Genomic DNA, 24,641 nt, shown 5'->3' with positions numbered 1-24,641 from the left:
CACTACAATTCTGGCTCTCTTCAGGCCACACTACTAGAATAAGCCTACAATAGGACTGGCTCAAACCCTTATCTGTGTAGAGAAACAATTAATTCTTGAGAGTTCAAGAAGAGCCACAGGATTTGTTTTCTTTTTTAAAAAAACACCCTGTTAAAAGGTAATATGAAAAAAATACTGCAATTTTTCAAAGACTCAAATACACAGAAAAAAATACACTTTCAAACAATAAACATTTTCAAAATGAAAATAATCTGAAGCCAAAACAGTCTCATTTTACTTTTCTCTGAGCAGTTCCTCCTGTTTTTTCCATTTCTCCCAGAACTGCAGAAAGGAGAGATGATTTTCCAGCTCCTACTTGACCCACAACAGCAACCAGTGAACCTTCTGGGATCTCTAGGTTCAATCTAGAAATGTTGAAGGAAAGATGAATTTATTTAATGGTTGTTCTGAAGAATAAGACTCCTTACTCAACAGTAAGCTATATCCTGCCCTCCTTGTACTTTTGGGTCACCTGGGTTGCAAAGCTTCCTGCAGGGTCCTAGTGTTTCAGTCACCACTGCGTGCTGTCACAATAAGGGTTGTCTCTGCTCCAGAGCCTTCCATAGGCTTTATACACATCATAGCTAGAAACCACCATCTATTCCTGTCAAATTACACTCGCAGCCATCAACATTTTACCATTCCCATCTTCATCTACTTAAAGTTTGTTTCATATGACCCCTTTTATTAGCTCATGTGTGGAACATGGGGCAGGGAGGTATCCATGGAGAGTGGGTACCCACATCTTCAAATGCTTTTGGCACATCTACAGAGTGCACAAATTCATTTTGTAGCAGCAAGTCTCTGGTGAACCTGGCAAATGTTTTACTGTTTACCGGTGGACCCAAGTTAATGTTTTAACATGCCATCCGTACAGATCGTGGTAGTTCCTTTATTTTGTTGTGGATGTACAACAGGCACATGCCTATTATATATATACACACATAACTCCTGCTGGTGATGTGGGAAAACTTAAGGGTGAGGGATCATGGCTGTATATCAATTATTAAAAGGGCTATCACATAGATGATGGAGTAAATTTGTTGGGACTCAAATGAATAGGTTTGAATTACAAGAAAAAGAATTTCAAGTAAATATTTAAGAACCTCCTGACAGTATGAGCTGTTTGATAGTGGAGCAGACTGCCTCAAATGGTGGTGAACTCTTCTCCTTCAGTAGAGGTATTTAATCAGAGATTAGATGAGAGATACTTTACTAGTGAGTTGTCTGAATCAACAGGGGTTTGAATTAGATGACCTTATATAGGAACTGAGCTTTCACCTTGTTTAATAACCAGCAGACTCCAAATTAAGGCGGTGGCTGGATATCCTCTTTGTGCAACACATGATGATTTGCTTTAGGCAGAAGAGGATGCCAGGACCATTCTCATAGCTGCTGTCAGATGTAGTGCATATGAAAAATGCAGAGCTGCCTGTACTAATGTTGCTTGCAAATCTGATCTTCCAACTATTTGCCCTTTCAAAGATTCCTTCCCTTCCCAATAAGGTTTTTCCCCTCAGTTCCCCCTCACTATAAGATGTATGAGTTCTCCTTTTCATTTGATCACTCAACTCCAGTATTCAGGACATTGACCTTAGCACATGATTACAGATTTTTGCATTGGACTGTAAATATAGTTTGTTTGTTTCTTACTTATTTAAGGTTGGAGCTCCAATCTTCTCCCAGCGGAAAGAGGCGTTAACAAATCTAAATGCATGATCTTGAAGTTCAGAAACAAAACAACTCAAGTTAACAGACACAGACTCTTCAGCCCAAGTTCTCAAGCATCAGTCATATACTGGAAACAGATGAAAAGCTTACCCCCACTGTAATCTGTGTGGATGTTTTGAGGGTTGAGGTCTTCAGAAGACAGAAAATCATCTAAACGAATTATAGAAACCTTTGTCTGCAAAAAGAGGTGAACGCTGAGTCAATTTAGGTTTTACAAAATGATTTTGAGGATGTTACAAACCCATGCAGAGATTTTTTGCTATTTCCAAAAGCAAAGTAACGCTGTACTGCTTACAGTTAGCCTGAGACTGAAAACACACTGTTTCTTTGCAAAAGTGTCCTATATGCTTTTCTTTAGCCATGTGGGGAGCTAGTTCTCTGTAGGGTCTAGTAAACAGAGTACACTCTACTTCCTTACAATAAAACAGCAATCCTATAGTGCCTTCTGGGTGGACTAGATGGGGATGAGAGGAGTTCTAGCCCAAAGCACCTAGAGAACACCAGACTAAGGAAGGCTGCATCAAGTATTCATCTGTTTTCGCTCTGATTTTGATTTAGTAATTCATTGCTGAAGGTAGCTTGCAGCATTACGGGCAATGAAAGGTAAAGCATCATGATCACAGAAGGTACCCCATTTGCAACATTCTTTATACATCACCTTTGGGCTCTCAAAGTGACTTACAACAGTTAAATGATAAAAAGAGCATTAAAACAAGGCAATAAAACAAATTCAGAAACAGGTAGGAATCAAAAGATGTCTAAACGTTAGAAAGTCTTTACTGCTCAGATAAAAAGCATTACTGAAGGGGGCCAGCCTAATTTGGGTTGCCATATTTTGAAGAGCAAAAAAGAGGACACATTTGCCAAATTCTATTTTTAAGTATGGATTGCAATGATGACTCTACCCATGAAAAAGAGGACATGTCCTGGAAAAGGAGTACATATGGCAACCCTATGAGTCAGGGTGTCACACTCGTTATCACTGGACTCTCATGCTTAAGCCATAACAATAACAATAATAACAACAACAACAATAAAAATAATTTATTATTTATACCCCGCCCATCTAGCTGGGTTTCCCCAGCCACTTTGGGCGGCTTCCAGCAAAACACTAAAATACAATAACCTATTAAACATTAATAGCTTCCCTAAACAGGACTGCCTTTAGATGTCTTCTAAAAGTTTGGTAGTTATTTTTCTCTTTGACATCTGGTGGGAGGGCGTTCCACAGGGCAGGTGCCACTACCAAGAAGGCCCTCTGCCTGGTTCTCTGTAACTTGGCTTCTCGCAGCGAGGGAACCGCCAGAAGGCCCTCGGAGTTGGACCTCAGTGTCCGGGCAGAACGATGGAGGTGGAGATCCTCCTTCAGGTATACTGGACCGAGCCTTACAAGATAGTTGGCTGGTAATGGCTAGTTTTCAGGAAATTGAGATCTTAAAGCCAAAATTATTCTAATAGTGGAAGTCACTTGTTTAAATTCAAATCTACCTCCAACTATTCTTAAAGTATGTTTGTGCAATGTTTAGAGCAAAAAGAGCAACAAGCGGGGGAGGGGGCATTCTTGGCCCTTCCGTTTGTGATTCAATTTTTAGGCAATCTGTACCTCTGCCCCACCCTTGATGCTTATTTCCTATGGCAACTGAACTGAGGGCAGATGCACTTGTATAGGGAGAATAGCAACAGGGAAGAAAGTGTTAGATGCCATATGAGTTTGGCTTTCCACACTCATGCATCAAATTTTCTCTAAAATCCAGGGTCGTTCCCTTCCTGCTCTATATGCAATTGTTAAAACAAATAGGTCTGGCCCCGACTTTCAAGATGTGCTAAGAGATTCATCAAACTCCCCCTCCCCCAAGATAAACTTTGAAAAGGGAATGGTATGTGTTTTAAAGTATGCACATCACTTTAGCAAAGTCCCTTATAATTTTATCTAGCAGAATGAACCAATACATTTTAAATGTTAACTAAAAGATGAAAAACGTGCACATTATTAAATGTTATTTAAGTACCACAAATATCCTTTCTAGGATATGCTCAAACAGTATATTTACCTGAGCTATTCCAGAAATCGCTGTAGGCAAGTCGAACAAAGGCAGTCGTAAAATATTAAACAAAGAGATAGAAGTAAACACTTTAGCAGCGGTTAAAACATTTTCTTCATCCAACAGAAAATATACTCCAAATGTAGTCAAAGAGACCTTTAAGAGAAAGAAGTAATGGGGTTCCCCCCATAGGTTAAGAGCTCAATTTTCAGTAGTACTGACTGAACAGTGCTTTAGTTTATTGCTAATAAACAGCATGACTGACAGGAAACAACTCAATTCAACACATGTTTCCTTGGCAGAAACCACTAGCAAAAACCAAGCTTTCTTAAGTACCATTTCACTTAGCTTAGCTTACTTCCAACTGAAAGTTGAAGACCTTCATATTCATAGAGAAAGCAAGCATATAAGTAATGCACACTTTGGACTATTTGCTATGCAGATAGTATCAATTTCTCCTACAGCTAAAGCCAAAACAGCATTAGGCTGCAATGCTAAAATGGAACTTATACATTCAAAAGGAACTGCAAAGTTATAGCAGCATAAATGCACAAGTCTTACCTAATAACTAGTATTATATTCCAAACTAAGCTTAAACTAGACCCATTGGCTTGGATCCTAAATTGTTCTTCCATTCATATAATTTGCCAGACTTTCCTTAAAATTTTATTTTGCTTCCACCATGTTTTCTTCAGAATTTCCCCACTCAAACTCTTTACTTTCTTGTTACATCAAATTAAAATCTGAGCATGAAAACAAAACCCTACTTTGTAATCAGGAAATTTATTTTAAATAAATTGCTCTATTTGTTGCCCAATGCAGAAAGATTACTTCACACACTGGTGGCTTTTGAACCAGCATGTGATAAAACTTGGATATGTACTGCACATTCTTAATGGTGGCAAAATGGTTCTTTATCAGCAGGGTTGTCTTGCACCCAGCAAGATGTAGGATATATAATTACCCAACTGTATAAATGAGTGCTATTTCATTAAAACACACCAAGAAAGGGATACAAGTCAACGTCAACATGGAGAATGTTGTCAGGTAGCCAGAGGATTTCAAAACATCGATTTCACGTTCCCGAATGTCCACAATCTTTTTCTGATATGATGGCTCCCATGCGTATAGCTTGAGAATCTAAACAGAAATGTACATTTTGAAACACTGGCACCAGTTAGCAATATTGTGTAATACAAATTTATGCTCAAACATGTGTTATTATAGTACATTTAAAGTGCAAAACATGCACACACACCCCTCATATTGATGTGAAAACTAGGCTGTGGAGCAGTTCCTCATAAAACCCATGAAGACAACTTTTCCATTCTATATCGGAGGACACCATCACAATTTGACATTTACCTCAAACAGAGACTCTTCCCTAAGAGACACAAAGTGATCAGGTAGTCCATTCTTTTTCAGGCAGGGACATTCTATGTGGTGAATGGAAGGACCTCTGCTTGATGCAGTTAGTTTTTTCTCTAGTGCCATCAGCGTGCGTGACACTTTATGGCATACAAGAGGACAAGTTACTGCCCTGAGGAGCTTGCAATCTAAGATGTAACACAAGAGAAAAAGCAGAGGAAAGGAAGGGGAAGGGGAAGGGAGGCAGGCCTAAACAGGTAATATGTGGCTGTTTATGGACGCGGGTGGCGCTGTGGGTTAAACCACAGAGCCTAGGACTTGCCGATCAGAAGGTCGGTGGTTCGAATCCTCGCAATGGAGTGAGCTCCCGTTGCTCGGTCCCTGCTCCTGCCAAACTAGCAGTTCGAAAGCATGTCAAAATGCAAGTAGATAAATAGGTACCGCTGCGGCGGGAAGGTAAACGGTGTTTCCGTGTGCTGCTCTGGTTCACCAGAAGCAGCTTAGTCATGCTGGCCACATGACCCGGAAGCTGTACGCCGGCTCCCTCGGCCAGTAAAGCGAGATGAGTGCCACAACCCCAGAGTCGGTCATGACTAGACCTAATGGTCAGGGGTCCCTTTATCCTTTACCTCTATGTGGCTGTTCAGTTGCATGCACTTGGGCTTAGTTTTATCAATTAGGCCATTGAAATTTCCTGGCAGAAGCTTGCCCAGTCCAGACTCTGAATGAGAGTCATCTTGAAAGAAATATAGTGCACTCTTCCTGAAAACTTTCACATTTTTGATAGTGGAAAAAGGGAATGAATCATAATAACAATAATTCTTCAGAAATGGCAAAGTACACAATCTATTATCAAGTTAGCTCAAAATAATCTACATGTGGTTATGAATTGAGACATATATTGCCCTCCATAATCAGACTAAACAAGTATACAGATTCACTATCTGTCTTACCTTTATTCCATGCAAGATTTCACTTAGGAGTTTAATTTGTTTATCCTTACTCTTCATTTGACTTTTCTGAAAAACAATAAAGTTTATTAATAAAGGTTATAGGATTAAAGGTTCCCTTTTTATGCTGCATAGCACATATATGTTTAATATCCCACAACTGATACAGCCAATGAGAATGCAAATCAATAATGTTTCAGGCAGAATAACTGTACTGTTTACTTACACTGGTAGATGACTGGACTTTTTTGTTATTTTTTTTAAAAAAATAAGCATTATAAAGACAGAAGATTTGATAAATCTCATTTAGCAATTGGGACATTGGACCTGTGTGGCAGACACCCTCACTTAAGATGGGTGCTGGGTAATATGCTAGATGTGTCATTAGATAAATCTTTCCCTTTATTCCCATAGTAGAGGTCTTCAATTAAGTGTTTGTAGTAGGGTTTATGTTTAACAGCAGTAAGTTATTATAATTAGATGAAGGGGAACCCAGAGGATCTAAGTAAGGATAGGGCATCTTTTGAGCAAAACTAAAACTTTATGTGTTTGCACTCAAAGATAGCTTAGTTGGTACTTTTGAAAGGCACTGCACTTTGTTTCAAACAGACACTTCTTACTGAAATATTTAAGATCTTTCTCAACTTCACACTTCAAACCTGTCACTGGACAGATAAATTATTTCTAGGATGACTACTATCTTACGCTACACATAAAACACCCCAGCCTCTCTTAGAAACCCAACCTTTCCTCAGGTAGCTTCACACTTAGCTTCAACATGTAATGTGCCAGTTGTTGTTTAGTCGTTTAGTCATGTCCAACTTTTCGTGACCCCATGGACCAGAGCATGCCAGGCATGTGCCAGAGCTGTTGCATTTGGGAGACCACCGGCTCACTGTCGAGTGCCATCATGCCCTGAAGTCAATGATGCTCTTGGGTGGGCATGAGGGGGCAACAATGGGATCAGGGGCTGGGAAAGCCTGAGTGCTTCTACTTACTTACCTAACTCAGGATGCAACCCATTCAAATAAAAATGATCATCTCCCTATAAAACAACAACTTTCAATGGTACGTCCGACTGAAATTCCTTACCTGTAGCTGCTTGACTTTGACAGCAAAAAAAGCATTGGCTGGTAACACCAAAAGCAGCACACTAACACCTGCTAGCACCGAGGGGCCCAGTTCTTGCCAAAGGAAGGTAATGGCCAGGAGGATCTGAAAGGGGGCTGACCATAAGAGGTTGAGGTTGACTGCCAGTTCTGTGAGTTGCTGGATATCTGCTGTCATCAAGTTGACAGTTTCCCCAGTTGTATACTTCTTTCTTGAAGAGCTAGATAAATTTAAAGCCTGCAGCCAAGGACAGACAGGTGGTATAATGAATATTCTGGAAACACGTTTTGTAATAGTCCTACCATTGTGATACAAAACCATAAAAGATGGCCACTTTAAATTATCTGGATGGATTTATGGGAATGCTTTTAAAACTTAAGTATACCTCCATCAATCCAGTCCAGCAGAACTTTGCATTCACTATTAAAATGAATGAGGAAACTTATATACAAGGAAGTTCCATGTGCACATTGGAAAAAGACAAGAACCTTTGAAATATTTGCTAGAATTTCTTGTTTCCACTAGCAGTTCAGGGGTGACAAAACTTTTCTGACCAGGGGGCAGATCTTTATCTCCCCTCAACTCCCATGGGCCAGCTCTGACAGGTGGATGGGACCACCCATTTCTCAATCACTTGACATCATAATGATGACAGATGGCTGGCATATGCATAGTCCAACCTACTTGTCAAAGCTGACCCATAGGAGTGAAGGAGATAGTGACAAAGCAGAACTGAACTCCCCACACATCAGCTAATGTGTGGGAAGTTCAAGCTTACTTTCTACAGGGTATGGGTGTATCAGCTGCTTCCCTTTGGGAAGTGGCCAGCACACCCTAACCAAGCAGGATGGAATTCCCCATGCATCAACGGATGGGTCAGCGTTCAGTTTTGTTTTCTGCAGGGATCAACTTCATCTGGGGAACTAGTGTGTGCAGCTGAACCAAACAGGACTGGACCCCCACCCATTGGTTAACATCACCTGATTGACAAGTGGACATGGTTTTAGAATAACAGCCTGGAAGGCCAAACTGGAAGCCCTGGCAGGTCAAGACTGCCCCATGCGCCAAAGGTTCCCAACCTCTGATTTATATTATCCACTCTGCAAGAATTTACTTGTTGTCAATATCTGAACTTTCTATAAAGGAAATTCCTCACCTTCTGTTCCCTAAGGCAGATCTAAGTGCCCCCTTGGAAAGGTCTGTCCTGAGGACCCTGGAACCTGAACGGAAGACCTCAAATGCAGGGCAGGGGAAACTGGGAAGGCAGTATGAACAAGCTGGATTCACTTGTGCAGGCTGCCTCTGTCCAATTTCCCCCTGATAACAGCCTACTACTACGGCCCCCTGCCCACATCCCAAGGATTGGGAGGAATGAACTGTGGAAGGGTTAGTGGGGATTTCCCTTCTGCAGGCATCATTGCCCCCGCCCCCAATATGGACAGACCGGAGAGATTACCTTTTTGTATACAAGGCCAGTGACGGCAGTTCGAATTTTCCCAACAGTAAGCAAGTTAAGGCGCTGGTAGGCCTGTTGGATTAGTGTCTGCATAACAACCACAAGCAGAAGAGCCACTGCATACCCATAGCCATTCCAGAGTGGAGCAGAGGAATGCTCACACAACAGAATCATTTCCCTGCAATGCAAGACAGCGAAGTTTGTTTTATTTTATTCTTAAAGCAAATTATGATCTTATTCCTATTCATACAACACAGTGAATAAGCTTCCAACTTTCATTAGATCCACTTAGTTGAAAAACTAGGAACACCTGGGTGATGTTTATCTTGTTCCTAGAATGTGGAGGACACTGAACAAAGATGCCAAGTTTCACCCAGGTCCTGACCAGCTGGACGTCATGCCTGGGTAGGCTTCACTGTGCCAGGACATCCCCTGTGACTGAGAGCAGATGAAGGCAATGGGTAGGCTGGCTGAAGGGTGGCCACCATCCTCTCAGCCAATATCCTCTCAGCTCCTGGGACACAATCCATATGATCTGCAGCATCCCACCCTGAACACAGAACCCCTTCAAAGGCAGCATCCTAAGTGTAGGAAATGCTATGTGTTCCAAGAATGCATAGCATATACAGTGGATGAGTGTGGCCTTTGCATACGGCGGCAGAGGGAACCATCATGTTGAAAGCATAGAAATATGCCTCTCACTGCAACAATCTGGCAGCAGATTCCAGAAACTACTTGGCCTCTGATGCATTTGCACAGGCAGCCCAGTCTCCATATGTCACTGACAGGGGCAGGATAATGCCTAAACTGAGAAGCACTAATAACAGAGTTAACTCTGATAAGAGGGCTGCAAAGTTTAATTAACTGAAAGCCTTTAATCGATAAACAGGCATCAATGATGAACTGGGCAGCATATTTTTTAAATACAAGTCCTTTTAAAAACTGAAAATGGCACCCACCATCCTAAAAGAGGTATTCCTCCTTTAACTGCAGAAGGAAGCAGATTTTCCTAAACTGATGGCAGTTGAACTACATGTAGTCATCTAAAAAATGAATTATTATTTATGTGCCAGAAATATTGTTATCCATATGCTAATTTAACAAAGTTCCTTAATCAATAACAATTATTTTTTAAATCAGGTTGCAACTATAGTAGTAGTAGGGCATATAGCTCTTACCGGCACTGTATGCCACTTCCATGTGTGCAATACAACTGCTATAGTAGCCTTGGAGTCCTTACGTTAGCATAAAGCACTTCTGCTTTCACAAGGAAAGACACCTGATGTCAACAAGCCTCCCTATCTACTGATCTGCTCTTGATTACCGAAGGATGCTCTGGAACATTATCATATATGATAGAGAAAGATGCAGCAAGCGAGGGAAATAAGTGAGAGCCAGGGGCTCCACCTTTCATAAACAGAAGAACCTCATTGCTAGCACAAACTAACCACTGGATACAGCCCACAGTTAACCACCTGTGAGCTGCTAACAATTAACCCACAAACATTATCTGACAGACATATGCATGTGATGGCAGTGGTACCCAAACTGATAACATCAGGTTAATCCAATGTCTTAAACACAGACTACATATCTCTGACTTCAATAAACTATGCAAATTCTCCCTGTATTTCATTCAAGTTGAAAATCTATCAACATGCAAGAAGCACAATTGGTAAATCATCTCCTTCAAGCCAAATAATACTTGTGATTTTAAAAAGCATATTATTTAAAAATAAACAAAGCGGTATGACAAATGTATGTAATTAAACAGCTGGAGGAGGTCAGATTTTACTGTCAATGGTCCAGATTTTCCAGACCAATTACTAGGAAAAGTAGTCCTGCAAGCCAATAGCTAGTTTCCAGCTAATTAATATTACATACAATTTGTATTAATTTATCTCTCAACATAGAGATACATTTGTGAGATTTTTGCAAGAAATTTCAACCATGCAACAGGATGATCTGGAAAAGCCCAAGGCACCTGGATCTGCCAGCTTGATATTAAGGCATATTTGCAAACTTACTTCATAATCTGTGGGCTCAGGAAAGCTAAAAAATCAGTTGCAACTTTCAGAATAGCCACCTTGATCAATAAAAATTTAAATGTTTGCCATAGTGGTGAAAGGAGAGATGGCTTTTGGGAAATTGGCTTTTTTGTCACATCTTCGTAAGCAGGAGCCTGTGGATGGAACAGATATGAGATCTGAAAATATGGAAATGCTGTTTGCCTACAACAAAAGAAAACCCTTCTAAAACAAATAAATGTACAGTAACATTTAAAAAATGGCTCCTGTTTACTGCGACGCAATTTGTATGTGTGGTGGCGAGCATCAAGCTTCCAAAGGAACATCAATGTTCATTCCTAGCAACATGCTTAAATCGGTTGTTACCAGATTTCCAGTAGTTGCCTGGAGCAACATGCATAAACTCTAAGAGTCATCCTCCTCCTTCAGCTGGTCAGTTCTCGCTGTACATGGAGGGTATAAATGGTGTGATTCACCTAAGGGATTACTCATCTTAGGCATTAAATCATGTATCTATTGAGGAGATCAGGTGTTCATTCCAGGGAAACATCTTGAGCAAGCACCACACAGGTATTGCGATCTAAAGAGACAGACTGGGTGGAGAAAACAGGTAAAAGGAGAAGCAACAGCAGCAGCAGCAGCTTATGCATGTGTCACACAGGAGTTCTTTAAGAGATGAAAAGTCATTCCAGTTCTTCAAGGCCAGGTTATAAATATTGCCTCTGGAAGCCCATGGCTTCTTTCAGGAACATCTTTTTTATTGCCATCAGAATTACCTTTATGTCCTTGGATTTCTTAAATACTTCCTTTCTCCAATGCTTTTCAAACTCTGGACACACAATGTAGGATGAAACACTTTCAATGAGCTCAGACAGGTCTTCCCTTTCCAATGGTTTCTTATAGCCTAAAGTTATAAATCTGTTAAAAGACAAGTTAATCACAAAACAGTTCAAAGATAAGTAACAACCAACAAGATAGTAAAACATAAAGGAGTGAGAAGAGAATTGAGAAAGTGCTTATTTCTATAGTTAAAATCTAGTTCCCTATTTCATCCAACATCTCCTATAAAACATTGTCAAATCAACAAAGTGACCGCAGGGGAAATGTTCCATGTGATTTGCTTCCATAATAATAAAAGGAAATAGTGTTGGTTACTCACTCCCCTCATCTGTCCTGTGAACAGTTATGAAACCTCCATGGCATGCTTTAGAAGTATGCAGGAAAATAGGAACAGGGGCCAAACTTGCTCACACAATCCAAAAAAGGTCAGAGGTTCTACACTATGGGTAATTACAACTGCATTTTACATTTCAGCTTATGAAAATAAAGCCAAAGGAGCGTTCAAACGTGAGGGAAGCACAGCACGCAAGACAGAAGTTACTGTCTTATCATGGTTTACTGTGAACCAACAGTGTGCTGCTTTACGCAGCCCAATTGCTCCCCCTTTGCTACTTTCCTGGCACAAGCAGAAGAAATAAGACCATAATTTGTTGTTGGCTGATGAATCCTGGCTTTTCTTGTGAGCAACTGACCAGGATCCCTGGTTGGTTTATCATGGGGAGCCAACCTAGATTGCAGCTCCACAATTGGTTTCTCCCGCAGACGCCAAGGGAGAGGCAAAATGGGAGAGTTCAGGCTACATGTAGCAGCATGCTGCTCATTCACTGTAAACCACAATATTGTGACAAGAAAATATGGCCATTCTGACAACAGCAGGGAGACAGGTGACAAGATGGCTCCAAAGCAGAACACATCAAGAAGCGCGGCCTGAGGAAAATTCCTCAGAGGCAACATCCTTAAAGAATATGTCAAAGGTTCAATATTGTAGCCAACATTACTATGCATCTCCCAACAGAGAAAATTGCCAGTATCAGGAAGAACAGGAAGTTTGAAAGAGGCAGAGCTGGGGGAAAGCAGCACTGCGGCCTATATAAAGAAGAAGTATCTTAAACAGGAGTGACAGCCTGCTGATCATGAAATCATTGTCTGGTCAGCTGATGGCCATCCCAAGTCTTGTACAATGGCCTGCAGTCCTATGCGTGCATATACATATACGAGACACAAGCACACACAGCTACACAGAGAGTTGCAGCTTATATTAATATCTCATTTGCAGCCAGTATCATTTATGTGCTTAACCGTTCTTTTCAATCTAGACTTTTTTCAAAACAAGTCCATGATTTAAAAGATGTAAAGAGTGCAAAACCACCACGGGTAATTAACATAATACTTAGTGATGACTGACTCACCTAGCAACATTAGATGTTTCAACTTCTCCAAGAGGAGTTCAAAAAGAACATTTTTTTTTAAAAAAAGTCTTAGTATGAGTTCTGTTGACAGGGAAGTGAGTATGCAAGAAGCCTGTGCACAACAGCACTCTGCACACCTATTGTTCCCTGCAACCTAGGTATTCAGAGGCATAAGGCCTCTGTGAAAGGGTGATAAGCCAATGTGGGACATGTTCCTCCAGTTTATTATTACCAAAGCTCCAGACCTACATGGAAGCATGTATTTGTTCTGGGGTGGGTGTGGCTTCAAACAAATAAATGAACCTTTAATCATTTATAAGACAAGGCTTTAAAAGCTTTCCTATCTTTCCAGTTTCTGGTTAAGCACAAGGACCTCTATTGTAAATTTAAAACAACATATATAACTTTCGTACCTGCTATACCAGGAATATGTTATCTTGCTTAAAAAGGAAGCACTTTCTTCAGGACTGCATTTCTGTAAAAAAGCAAACAAGAAAAAACTAGGCTAAAGCCTTCTCTCTGTGTCCAGTCTATATATAAAAAAGTGAAATTCAGAAGAAGTCTACAACTTTGCTATCAGATTTATATGAAATGAGAATTACACCCATGATTCTAATATGCATATTATTATATCTGTAATGTCATCAAACTGTGGGGCACTTCACAGAAGATACATTTCTACATCTTTTATTTTTCGTATGCATGCCAAAAGACATACATATAGACATACTTAAACAATAGGGACTGAAGGAACTATGGCTGAATCAAGTATTGTAGTTCCAACCAAAATCACAATGGCTGGTTCTGTAAAGAGGTTTAGGGCAGGCAAAAGTTAAAGGGCTTAGGGGAAATCCAGTCTGTCTATGACATACATTTTTTTTTTTTTTGCCAAAAAATGGGTAAGACTTATTCTCAATTCTTCCTTTTTTTCAAACTCTCTGCTTCTGTTTCTATTTGGAAACCTGCCTCCTTTGCACATTCTTTCCTTAAATCTCAGCTTCTCAGAGCCCCATTACTTGAATCAGCAGAGTTAGTAACAGTTTGGGATGTGTGTACAGATGTGTGTGGTTTTGATCAGGACAATGGAATGGGGCAAAAGGATTAATTAAGCATCCCCAGCAGCAGAAGCAGCACCTCGACCCCAATTCAATGCCAACCCTTCCTCCTTTCAGGTGGCTTTCCAGATAGGAAATCTGATCACAACTAATCTGCTTCACTTCTATTTCAGCCCTTTGTGTCAAGAGTCAAAGTGACTCATTTAAGGGCATTCAGAGCGCGTTATCCTTTCCATCCAGTACTCTCACTGCCCAGATAGCAAACATGAGAGAACAGGGGGTCTTCCAGATCTGAGGGTGCGTACAACTTCCAGGTATGTACTTGTGAGACCACTTCCAAAATAAGAAGTTATCTGTTGATAAACTCTTCTGGGTCTTTATGCTTACAAGCTGTCAGCAGAAAAACAAAACTTTCAGAATGCAAAGGGCTGACCCGATCAAGCTAGGAAGCCGCTTGAGACCTTGATTCATACAGGTGTAAGCTTCTGCCTCCAGGCCCAGCCAGTGCTGAGAGGAGCCACTCATTTTCTTCCAATGCCATTGACCCCCCCCCCCCGCCCACCCTTTATGGTTTGCCCAGACGCAGCATGTATCCTAACCTGTCCCCTTGAGCCTCTTAGCATTTTAACCAGAGCACCCTAGGGGTCCTTCCCAGCACCTATCTGAACACAAAGCATACTCAGCATAACTAGCTGGAGGACACAGGATGTCTTTCTGGAGAAAAACCACATCCACCTTTTTTTTTATTATTATTCTGGGGGTCTCTTAGGATTTCCCAGCCCAACCTTCCGCGTGCGTGCGTGTGTGTGTGTTGGAGCGGGGAGAGTGCTTTTGGAGGCTAGAGGGCAATGATTTCCTGAAACAGCCACACCGCCTGGAATCACCTAGTCGGATTTTACGCGTGCGCGCTCCCCCCGAACACCATGCAAAACCCATCTATGGGCGAGTCGCCTTGCAATTACCTTTTGGCTGAAGGGCCGAAGGCGCTCGTAGGAGCCCCGCTTGTTGGCCCACGAGTCCCCCGGCATATCTCCAGCTGATCCCGGAGGCTCAACGCCCGTCGTCCCTAGCGCAGCTTCAGCAACAGATGTTTTCCGCTTAGCAGCAGCAGCCCCCCCGGACGACGACTGCATCAACAGGCTCGGCTCCTCCGATCGGAAGCGAAAGGAACCAATCCAGCCGCCGCCGGCAAATCGGGGGCGGAGCTCCCGAACTCAGCCGCCCGGAGACAGCGTTCAATAGAAAGGTGAATGGGGAGCTGCGCGATTTATCTCCAAAGCAAAAGTCCTGACGCCCGCGCGCGTTAGTAGTGACTTGCTTCTGATGGCGGGGGAGCAGCACACGCCTTTTCCCTTGATTCCGACGCGTTAGGACACAGCCGTGAAGTGAAGTAAGGGCGAGAGACGGCGATCAGAGATAAAGAAACCTGTGGCTGCTGGAAGTTCGAGGTCACCAAACACCAGGAGGTCCACGAGTTCCTCACACCGGACTAGACTAAGATCTGCTTTTGCCACCTGGGGTTATTCATCCCCCAGCACTTTCAGAGTTTAGTAATTATTTGTGATTTGCCCAGGACTCAGAAATTATACTACCTTGCTTAAGACTGGGCTGATTTTCCTAAAGAGTATCCGCAATCCAAATTTTAATATGGAAATCAAATAGAATCATCATAGGAACCTATGCATGCCTTGCCCTGTTTCCCACAGAACTGGACATGTTAGAACCTATGCTTCCAAAAGATAGCCAGCAAGCTTCTGGATCCTTCCCTTCAGGCTAGCTTACTGCAATAAGTAAGTTCATCTAGCTTTTCTTTTTCATAGTTTCCCAGGCAGATGCCAAGAAACCAGCACAACCTGTTTATGAATACGTGGTTGCACATCACCATCATTGGTCAGTGGAATAGTCCCTCCCAATGCAAAAAGCACGGAGGAAGGTGAGATTTTAATTCGGATTGTGGGAGGGTTAAATTCCCCCTACACCCACCACAGTTCCAATCCTGCTTGGCCTTAATGGTACTTATCACCATTTAAAAAAACTGAACTTGTGCATATTAAATGCAGCAACATTTTTAACGTTTCTATGAATTGGTGTGTAGGAACTTCAGGATTCTTCCTATCAAAAATATTATCGATGACTAGAAATGCACTGATCAGCCAGGAGGCAGGTAAGGATTGTTCCCCCCTCCCCTCACAAGTAATACTTAACAGGCACATGGGGATAAAGTGGGAGGGGTTGCTCTCCCAAAGTTGTAGTGTTTCTGCCCATCGTCTGTAATGAAGCTCTGTTGGATATATGTATATGGCACTTGGAAGGTCAGGACTTCCAATATACAGTATGTCATTTCTACAAGAGAAGGCATTTCCTTGTAACAGTGCAATTGAATACAACCTGTGATGTGATTCACAGAAAGCTGCATGTACTGTACACAACTTGATTTCTACACATAACTGCATGGAACCAGCAGGTGTATGAACTGACATCATAGAAAAACACTGTATGCAGCGTGATAGAAGTATGAATGTAAATGGGTGACTGACTCCAGATTGTAACTGAAATATTAAAAATAACTGAATAACTGAGTTTCTGTCAGTAATAGAAAAGTAACCAATTGTTCTCTCTTGTCAGTTTTACAGGAATAAGACATATCTGCATAGGTCATGAAATAGAAATATATTGCCAAGTATCAAAAGCAGGTTTTAGCAATAAGCTTTATTGTTTACCTTCATCACATTGTGACATCGTATGAAAATTCAAGCCTTTCAACATTTGCATGTGGGAAAGAACTTAACCAATAATGTGTGCCTATATATACTCTGCAATCCAGAATTGCAAGGCTAGTCCCTTGAATTCACAAACAACTTTGCAAGCAAAACATATCTTCAGAGAAAATTTACTTCATTCTCATGTTTCCTTCAATAGCAGCCAGTAATATTCTTACAGTATTTGTGTCCCTTGTATATATGGATTTGGCATTCTTTTCATAAATATATTTACTCAGAATGAAATCCTTCTGGTTCCAATACAGTTCTTGGATTTCCAAGTGAGACTGCAATCATATTGCACTTATTTGGGAGTAAATCCCACAGAATTTTGTGGCACTAGATCCTCAAGCTGAATCAAACTGCAGCCTTAAAGCCAACTCAAACATGCAGAAATAACAAGTGATATGACCCTTTTGAGCAGTTACATATATGCATGTTTCTCCACATTAATAACAAACAAACAACTTCCACAAGGAAAGCTAGCATAGTTGAGAGGAGTGCTTAATTTAAGCCTAAGCCTAACATGTTAGATTTCCATGTACACAGGTATTTTGTTTCATTTACATGTTTGAATGCCCCACTCTCCACCATGATGTGGGAAAGCTGAAAAGGGTAACTCCACATGCTATTTATGCATTTCCAGTTGGCTAAACTCCTGCAGCTATGTAAGGAATCACAAGGACCAAAAACTATATAAACAGTTTTGAAGAACTGCAAGCTAGGCCAAAGACTCTTTACTGTGGACAAAGTTACTAGATGAGATTAAAATGTTTTGTATATTCTTTTCTGTGAAGTAGTAAGGTCATTTTAAAAAAATCAAAAAATGCTATTTCTCCCTTTTAATCAGAGTGTAACTTCTATAATACTTTAGCTTAAACCATTATAAATAATCTTATATACCACAATAGCCATGTCATATTTCTTAGTAGGGTGCAAATAGGCACTATGTAGTCAACCCCATTGTACACATATTTATGTCCTTATAGTTTTGTTGACTTTCTTTTTGTTTTTTTCCTATCATTTCCCACACTACTATCACTGTCACTAGTTTCCTGAGACCTTTTCCTTTTAGATGAACCTTCCTTAACCAGATACTGTGTGTGGTTCTTTGGCTCTGGGTACACACATCCAAAAGAGGTTTGTCCTGGATTCAGATAGGCTGGAACAGGAAAACTTGGAAACGACGGTGGTGATGCCATCTGATAGCAAGGAAATTGCTGTCCCATTGGATTATAAGGGGTATATTGGTGCGCTAAGAAACACGTCATCTAGAAAATAGAAGGTAAATTAATATTTTAAAGTTTGGAAGAGAATTGCCGCATTAGTTCTAGAGAATGAAAGGTACTGGACATGTTTCTGTCAGTATCCAAGCTTTGATTTACACTAGTCCTTTATCAGGTAGACTGTAAAAATCAAGTAATTCTTACACACACACACACACACACACACACACACACACGTTGGTTATAGATATGAAGTTTGGCATGACTGTGGTCTGCTCCTAAAACCATTTCCAGTTGAAGCACGATACACTAATGTATAAGGTTTTTAAAGGGGGTCTTAACATGAAATAGACACAGAAATTATGTGAGGCAGACATGCCAATGTAAGCAATGAAAGAATGCCTCCATCCCATTTATATCATTGATGTTCACAACTATGGGCTGATAGATTGTTGGAATTTGTCACAGTACTGTCCTAGCCTAAAATGCTTCATATTGGAAGTGCTGAGGACATAAATGTGTGTGTGGGGGGGGGGTGTTTTGTTCGTTTGTTTTGAAGAAAGGCAAATTTTGCTGTAGCTCAGCATGACCAGCAAAGTGATTACAAACTCATTGGCCTGGATCTACCAGACATGGCTAGGCAATACTAAAGACAGCCTAGCACAATGAGTTTTGTTGCAGAGTCCAGTCAATTTCTGTTTCCGGAAGGATGTTGGCACAGCTGGCACAGAGGGGCAGATTGCAAGCTATAATCTGGCTTCACTAAGCGGCTGCTCAGATATGGGTGCAGGTTCATAACTAAAGCCATAGCATGGGAAAGGGGGAAAGAGTTTCCACAAGTTGTGTGTTTGGCAGTTCCCCCTTCCATTACACATCCTATAAAGTGTCTCTACACTATCTATTGTTGTGATAGATTTGTGATCACTATTTCAATCTTACCATGTTCTGAAAGGCAGAATAATCCTGTGGTGGGCTATTATTCACCTGAAAAGGACTTAGAGGTAATGGAGTACCACCATAAGGCTCTAAATTCCTATAAAAAGAGAAAGTAGGAGGATATGGTGAGTGAATGCTAATAGATTTACTCATTTTTCAGTACATACATATATAGATGTGATTTGGGGCTCTTTACAACACAATCCTTTGCATGTCCAGCAGGATTTAAAGGTAAAGGTAAAGGTACCCCTGCCCGTACGGGCCAGTCTTGCCAGACTCTAGGGTTGTGCGCTCATCTCACTCAAGAGGCCGGGGGCCAGCGCTGTCCGGAGACACTTCCGGGTCACGTGGCCAGCGTGACAAGCTGCATCTGGCAAGCCAGAGCCGCACACGGAAACGCCGTTTACCTTCCCGCTAGTAAGCGGTCCCTATTTATCTACTTGCACTTAATTGTGCTTTCGAACTGCTAGGTTGGCAGGCGCTGGGACCGAACGACGGGAGTGCACCCCGCCGTGGGGATTTGAACCGCCGACCTTTCGATCGGCAAGCCCTAGGTGCTGAGGCTTTTACCCACAGCACCACCTGCGTCCCACCCAGCAGGATTTACTCCCAGATAAATTTGTACAGATTTGAAGCCAGCAGAGCAACCCAGCCCTGCCCATCTCTGCCAGTCTCCACTGTCAGGGAGTTCTACCCATCAGCAAGGAGTGGTCAAATGCACCTGCCCAAATGGCAACTGCTACAATGAGGGCAGGGCCAGGCCAGCACAGAATTTGCTGGATCCTGTGTGGACCCCACTGCCATAATGGGATATGGACCTCTTCACTGTGACAGCCTGGGAACATTTTGTCTTGCCCATACGCTCCCACTCTTTCTTGCCCCTCCCAGCTTAAACTTTGTGGCTGAACATTATACATAATTTAGGAACTAATTCAGAATGCAAATGTGATTGGATTATTGCTCTTGGGGAGCTAAAATTGATATGGCATTAGAAGGAGGTGGGAAACTGAACATTTTGGAAAGTTAGTCTATACTTTCAGCGCACATATACCACATAATATTGGGTATCAGAACAGAGGTTGTCTAAACTAAACTCCATGATATTTTTATACTGGAAAAAAGCCATTACCTGTATGTTGATGACTGTATATCATGTTCCACATTCTGGCAATGACTGATTAACTCTACACAGTGGGAACTCCCTATGAATGGAATAATAATAATTTTTAAAATGATTAAAATTGGTCTAGTCAAAAGGGTTGATTTCATTTTTTTCTGAATGCTTAACATACTTTACAATATAGAAATGAAGTCCAATATAGAAACAAAATTCAGCAATCATACTACTATAATTAGTTTACTGTAAACACCTATTAAAATTAAAACCAAGTGCATAACCTATCCAATACCAAGCTACAATTTCCACCCATCTCCAAAAACCCAGTCAATCCTGCCAAACTTCTCCTGGAGTCTTCCATTCACAAAGTCGAATCTACTTTTGGGCAAACTTTTTAAATGGAAAATGATTTCATTTAGGGGCACATTGTTCAGCAGTTAATATGGGAAACGTTTTTATCATAGCAAGCCCTAATGGTAATTTCTTTACTGGTCTCCAAGAATTGGGGTAATATTCAGGCTATACTCAAGAGCAGACTCACTGAATACAGTGGTACCTTGGGTTAAGAACTTAATTCATTCCGGAGGTCTGTTCTTAACCTGAAACTGTTCTTAAACTGAGGTACCACTTTAGCTAATGGGGCCTCCTACTGTCGCCGCACGATTTCTGTTCTCATCCTGAAACAAAGTTCTTAACCTAAGGTACTATTTCTGGGTTAGCAGAGTCTGTAACCTGAAGCATCTGCAACCCGAGGTACCACTGTATACAAATCTCTGTTGCTTCCAGTGGTTCTCTGATTATGACTGAGACTGCAAACCCAATTCCACTTACTGGGGAATAAGCCCCATTGAATTTGATGGGACTTGCTTTTTAGTCATGGTTAGGACTGCAGCTTTAGTTGGATCCCCATGAAATAAATAAATTAATTAATTAATAGTAATAGTAATAGTAATAGTAATAATAATAATAATAATAATAATAATAATAATAATAATAATAATAATTTATTATCTATACCCCACCCATCCTGCTAGGTTTCCCCAGCCACTCTGGGCTGCTCCCAAAAGATTAAAAACAGAATAAAATATCAAATATTAAAAACTTCCCTAAACAATTAAAAAGTGGGTTCTAGACTAGTTTTTTTCTCAAATGGCAGTCTTTAATAGCATATGGCAGACTGCTATTGAAATGACTGAAAGGTTCAAAAACAGTTAATGATTTATCATGTTGCCCAGATACGTTCAAAGAACAAATATTACAAGTTTTCCCAGGCTAAAGCACAAGGTCCTTGTGTGAAACCAAGACATTATATGGATCCTGGCCAAGGTAAGTTTCTGAATAACTGTGATTCATTGATATATTTCAACTTGCAAGTGGTCATGAAGATTCACTAGAGATTAGCAGTGATAAAAAAGGATTTGCAGATTATAACATAACAGGCTGACAACTCTTCAAGGAAAAACTAGATTACTAATTTATAATATTGGTAGCCACTACATATTTCAAGTTTTCTAATGATAAAAATGGAAAAAATACAGCATAGTTTTGATAGAAAGATTACAGAACAATGCTGCATCCAACCTGCTACATGGACATAATAGAGGGAGGGGGGAGTTTTGTATAAAGACATTTTGAAAGTCTGAACTAAAGGAATTTGAAAAAGACCAGCAGTTTCAAGTGTACATTTTACAATGTTGCGCTCTGCTAGGAGGGTAACAAAGTACAGACTGTAAAATAATAATATAAGATTGTATATATTATATAAGATATAATATAAGATTGTAATATTCAGCTCTCATTTATTATTGATTCCCAAAAGAATATATCTATTACCTGATCACATTTTTACTGTGATATCAGGATTTTTTTCCTACCTTCTTGCGAAAGTGGGATGCCTTAAAGGCTAAAAATGCAATATACCAATTAGTTTGAGAATTTTTATACTCTCAGAATTGTTTTTTTTTTAATGCATTAAATATGGATCCACTAACATAGTAACAATCACTTTTCACGTCAGGATTGTGCATTATATGCCCAGGTTTTGTAAAAAAAAATTGTTGGCAGGTAGCTAAACCTACCAAACCGATATTGCACTTTAATTGGTCTTCCGTATAAACGAATCCCATTCAGCAAAGCTATGGCATAAGGCACTGACTCTGTGTGTTTAAAGCAGACAAATCCAAAAGTCTTGGGTTTTCCATCTTTGTCCTTGCATATGGTCACTTTGGTTACCGGTCCAGCCTGCAAGAAACTTAAGCATTACTTTCTCATAAATCCCAGGAAGGAAAGAGCTGTTTGTTTGCCGATTCTAAGGCTTGCTGGACCAGAAGTGGGGGAAAAGGTATATAATATTGGGTACCAGCTATTTCAGCATTGCAACAAACACATGCCATTATGCTGTAATTTTACTTTAATCTACAAAGATTTTCATGACATATTCAAAGTCTGCATACCTCACATTTTATTCATACATTTTATTCTATTTAGCTTATCAATCCAATTTACATGGACTGTGGCAACCAGCAAAGCACTTAAGGATTTTTTGGGGATATATGTAGGCAGTCCAAAATATAATAAATTGTTGGTGTTATTTCTTACCCACCTTTCACCATAAGGTCTCTGAGCCCTACAGCAATTTTAAAATACAATATTAACACTATTGTAAACCTGTTACCAGGGACGCAGGTGGCGCTGTGGTCTAAACCACAGAGCCTAGGGCTTGCCGATTGGAAGGTCAGCAGTTCGAATCCCCGCGACGGGGTGAGCTCCCGTTGCTCAGTCTCTGCTCCTGCCAACCTAGCAGTTCGAAAGCATGTCAAAGTGCAAGTAGATAAATAGGTAACACTCCAGCGGGAAGGTAAACGGCGTTTCCATGCGCTACTCTGGTTCACCAGAAGCGGCTTAGTCATGCTGGCCTCATGACCTGGAAGCTGTCTGCGGACAAACACCGGCTCCCTCGGCCAGTAAAGCGAGATGAGCGCCGCAACCCCAGAGTTGTCCACAAGTGGACTTTTAATGGTCAGGGGTCCCTTTACTTTTAAACCTGTTACAGTCAAGAGAATAAGGTGGGTCCTCTATATATAAATCTCAGGTGTGAAAGACCAGGGTAAAGAGGTGTGTCTTCAGCATAACTACATAATGAAGGTGCCTTTCCTTTGGGGGGGGGGGGCGGGATTCCCACAGCATAGGGACTGCCGCAGGGACTGCCCTGTTCAAGGCTGCCATTCCGTTAACTTCTGAGGCTGGTGAAAATACCAAGAGGTCTCCCTCTGCTGATCTTAATACCCAAGAAGACCTGTAGAGAAAGAAGCAGTCTTTCAAATATCTGGGGATTAAATCATTCAGGGATTTAAACACTAATGTGAGCACAATGAACCGGGCCCAGAAATGAACTGGAAACCAGTACATGTGGTTTAGAACAGGAGTTACATGAACTCTACACATCTGGCTGTTCATTTTGGAGCAGTTGAAATTTGATTGCTATACATGAGTTATACAGTACAAACAACAAGGAAGTGTAAAACTGTAGAAGGATCTACAGGTAAATATAAGAGCTATCTAAGAAGAGATTGAACCAATTGTTGGTTAATAGACTGTATGTATCTTGATCTTTTTTTCTGTGCTAGATTAGCAAGGGAAATAAGATGAAGAAATTCTGACACTCTTCAAATGAGCAGAAGCTCTTGTCAGGCAGAGGTGAGTCTACAGCCCAAAGAGCAGAATGATTAATCAGGCTTTGTGTGTGTATGTGTAATCCTGTTCACATTTACTCCTCAGGCTTTATATGAAATCCAGCAGAATGCCCATGTGAAAACAGGTTTCCCACAAGCATCTGGTTGGCCACTGTGAGAACAGGATGTTTGACTCGACTGGCCATTGGTGTGATACAGCTGACTGTTCTTATGTTATTACTATAAACAGACAGTGTTCCTTCTTTTAACTGCTGTGTATACTGGTGAAATATGATTGAGGGATCGGTATATATTAAAAACTAGTAAAAATGAAATTATATGGATCTTCAGCATCTCTTCATTGTAACAGATTCAGGCAGTAATTTGTAAAAACAGAGATTTGCTGAATTAATCAATAAAACCCACTTCTGTCTTGATGAAGAAACTGAAAGGGGACATGTGATAAGAATGTGTGACAACTCACAGAAAACAAGCTAGATGTCTTTGTATTTTGCCAGTATTCAATAGTGTCAAATATCAGTTGCTGCTCAACATAATGGCTCTATACATTTTCCAATGTTTTAAAAATAAACATCACATCTGACAGAGTCATAACTGAAGCCTTCAGCTTTTCCAAGGAGAATCAATGTTTGTTTTATCCCACCGCCCCACCCCAGAAAAGACAAGTTTCCCTGAAGCAACATTTTTCCAGTCTGGTGTTCAAGGTTGCCTACTGCAGATGATGGAGTTCTTCAAGGAGTGGAAGTAGCAAATCAAGTATTCTGGTGCTTGTTCTTTTTAACGTGTAGATCTCCCTGTTCATAAATAAATAAAAATACCTGCTCAAGCAAGCTACAGGGCACAGCTAGGTTTTTAAAGGTTTAAAACATCTAATTTACCATTAT

General features: G+C 40.8%; 2 protein-coding genes and 1 long non-coding RNA gene across 6 annotated transcripts in view; all 3 read right to left on the bottom strand.

The window, feature by feature from the left end:
• The window catches only part of LOC114595992 (multidrug resistance-associated protein 1-like), a 28,425-nt gene extending 13,188 nt beyond the window's left edge, over positions 1-15,237 (bottom strand). For 2 of the 4 annotated variants that reach the window (XR_013392567.1, XR_013392568.1), the window contains exons 1-12: positions 14,990-15,237; positions 13,386-13,447; positions 11,500-11,641; positions 10,724-10,878; positions 8,697-8,874; positions 7,223-7,477; positions 6,134-6,199; positions 4,815-4,952; positions 3,822-3,968; positions 1,861-1,945; positions 1,693-1,759; positions 278-404 (exon numbers count right to left, since the gene is read on the bottom strand). Coding sequence is in view for 2 of the 4 variants with exons in the window: in XM_077927280.1 (XP_077783406.1) it covers positions 278-404; positions 1,693-1,759; positions 1,861-1,945; positions 3,822-3,968; positions 4,815-4,952; positions 6,134-6,199; positions 7,223-7,477; positions 8,697-8,874; positions 10,724-10,878; positions 11,500-11,641; positions 13,386-13,447; positions 14,990-15,160 (1,593 nt within the window). In the remaining 2 variants the exon portion in view is untranslated. Of the gene's footprint in view, positions 1-277; positions 405-1,692; positions 1,760-1,860; positions 1,946-3,821; positions 3,969-4,814; positions 4,953-6,133; positions 6,200-7,222; positions 7,478-8,696; positions 8,875-10,723; positions 10,879-11,499; positions 11,642-13,385; positions 13,448-14,989 lie in introns of those variants that run through there. The other 2 variants (XM_077927280.1, XM_077927282.1) reach the window with 2 other exon arrangements.
• A 1,480-nt stretch (positions 15,238-16,717) lies between these two features.
• RBM11 (RNA binding motif protein 11) overlaps positions 16,718-24,641 on the bottom strand; it is a 9,592-nt gene continuing 1,668 nt past the window's right edge. The window contains exons 2-5 of the mRNA XM_028726933.2: positions 22,144-22,306; positions 20,078-20,150; positions 18,952-19,045; positions 16,718-18,057 (exon numbers count right to left, since the gene is read on the bottom strand). Coding sequence (XP_028582766.2) covers positions 17,770-18,057; positions 18,952-19,045; positions 20,078-20,150; positions 22,144-22,306 — 618 coding nt within the window. The 3' untranslated portion in view covers positions 16,718-17,769. The remainder of the gene's footprint in view (positions 18,058-18,951; positions 19,046-20,077; positions 20,151-22,143; positions 22,307-24,641) is intronic.
• The window catches only part of LOC144327502 (uncharacterized), a 1,565-nt gene continuing 1,149 nt past the window's right edge, over positions 24,226-24,641 (bottom strand). Inside the window, exon 2 of the long non-coding RNA XR_013392569.1 lies at positions 24,226-24,551. This is a non-coding gene — a long non-coding RNA (uncharacterized LOC144327502). The remainder of the gene's footprint in view (positions 24,552-24,641) is intronic.

Source organism: Podarcis muralis, chromosome 4 (assembly GCF_964188315.1).
Source record: "Podarcis muralis chromosome 4, rPodMur119.hap1.1, whole genome shotgun sequence".
Lineage (NCBI taxonomy): Eukaryota > Metazoa > Chordata > Lepidosauria > Squamata > Lacertidae > Podarcis > Podarcis muralis.
The sequence above is the reverse complement of the archived record's forward strand: the minus strand, read 5'-3'. Positions and strand labels throughout refer to the sequence as shown.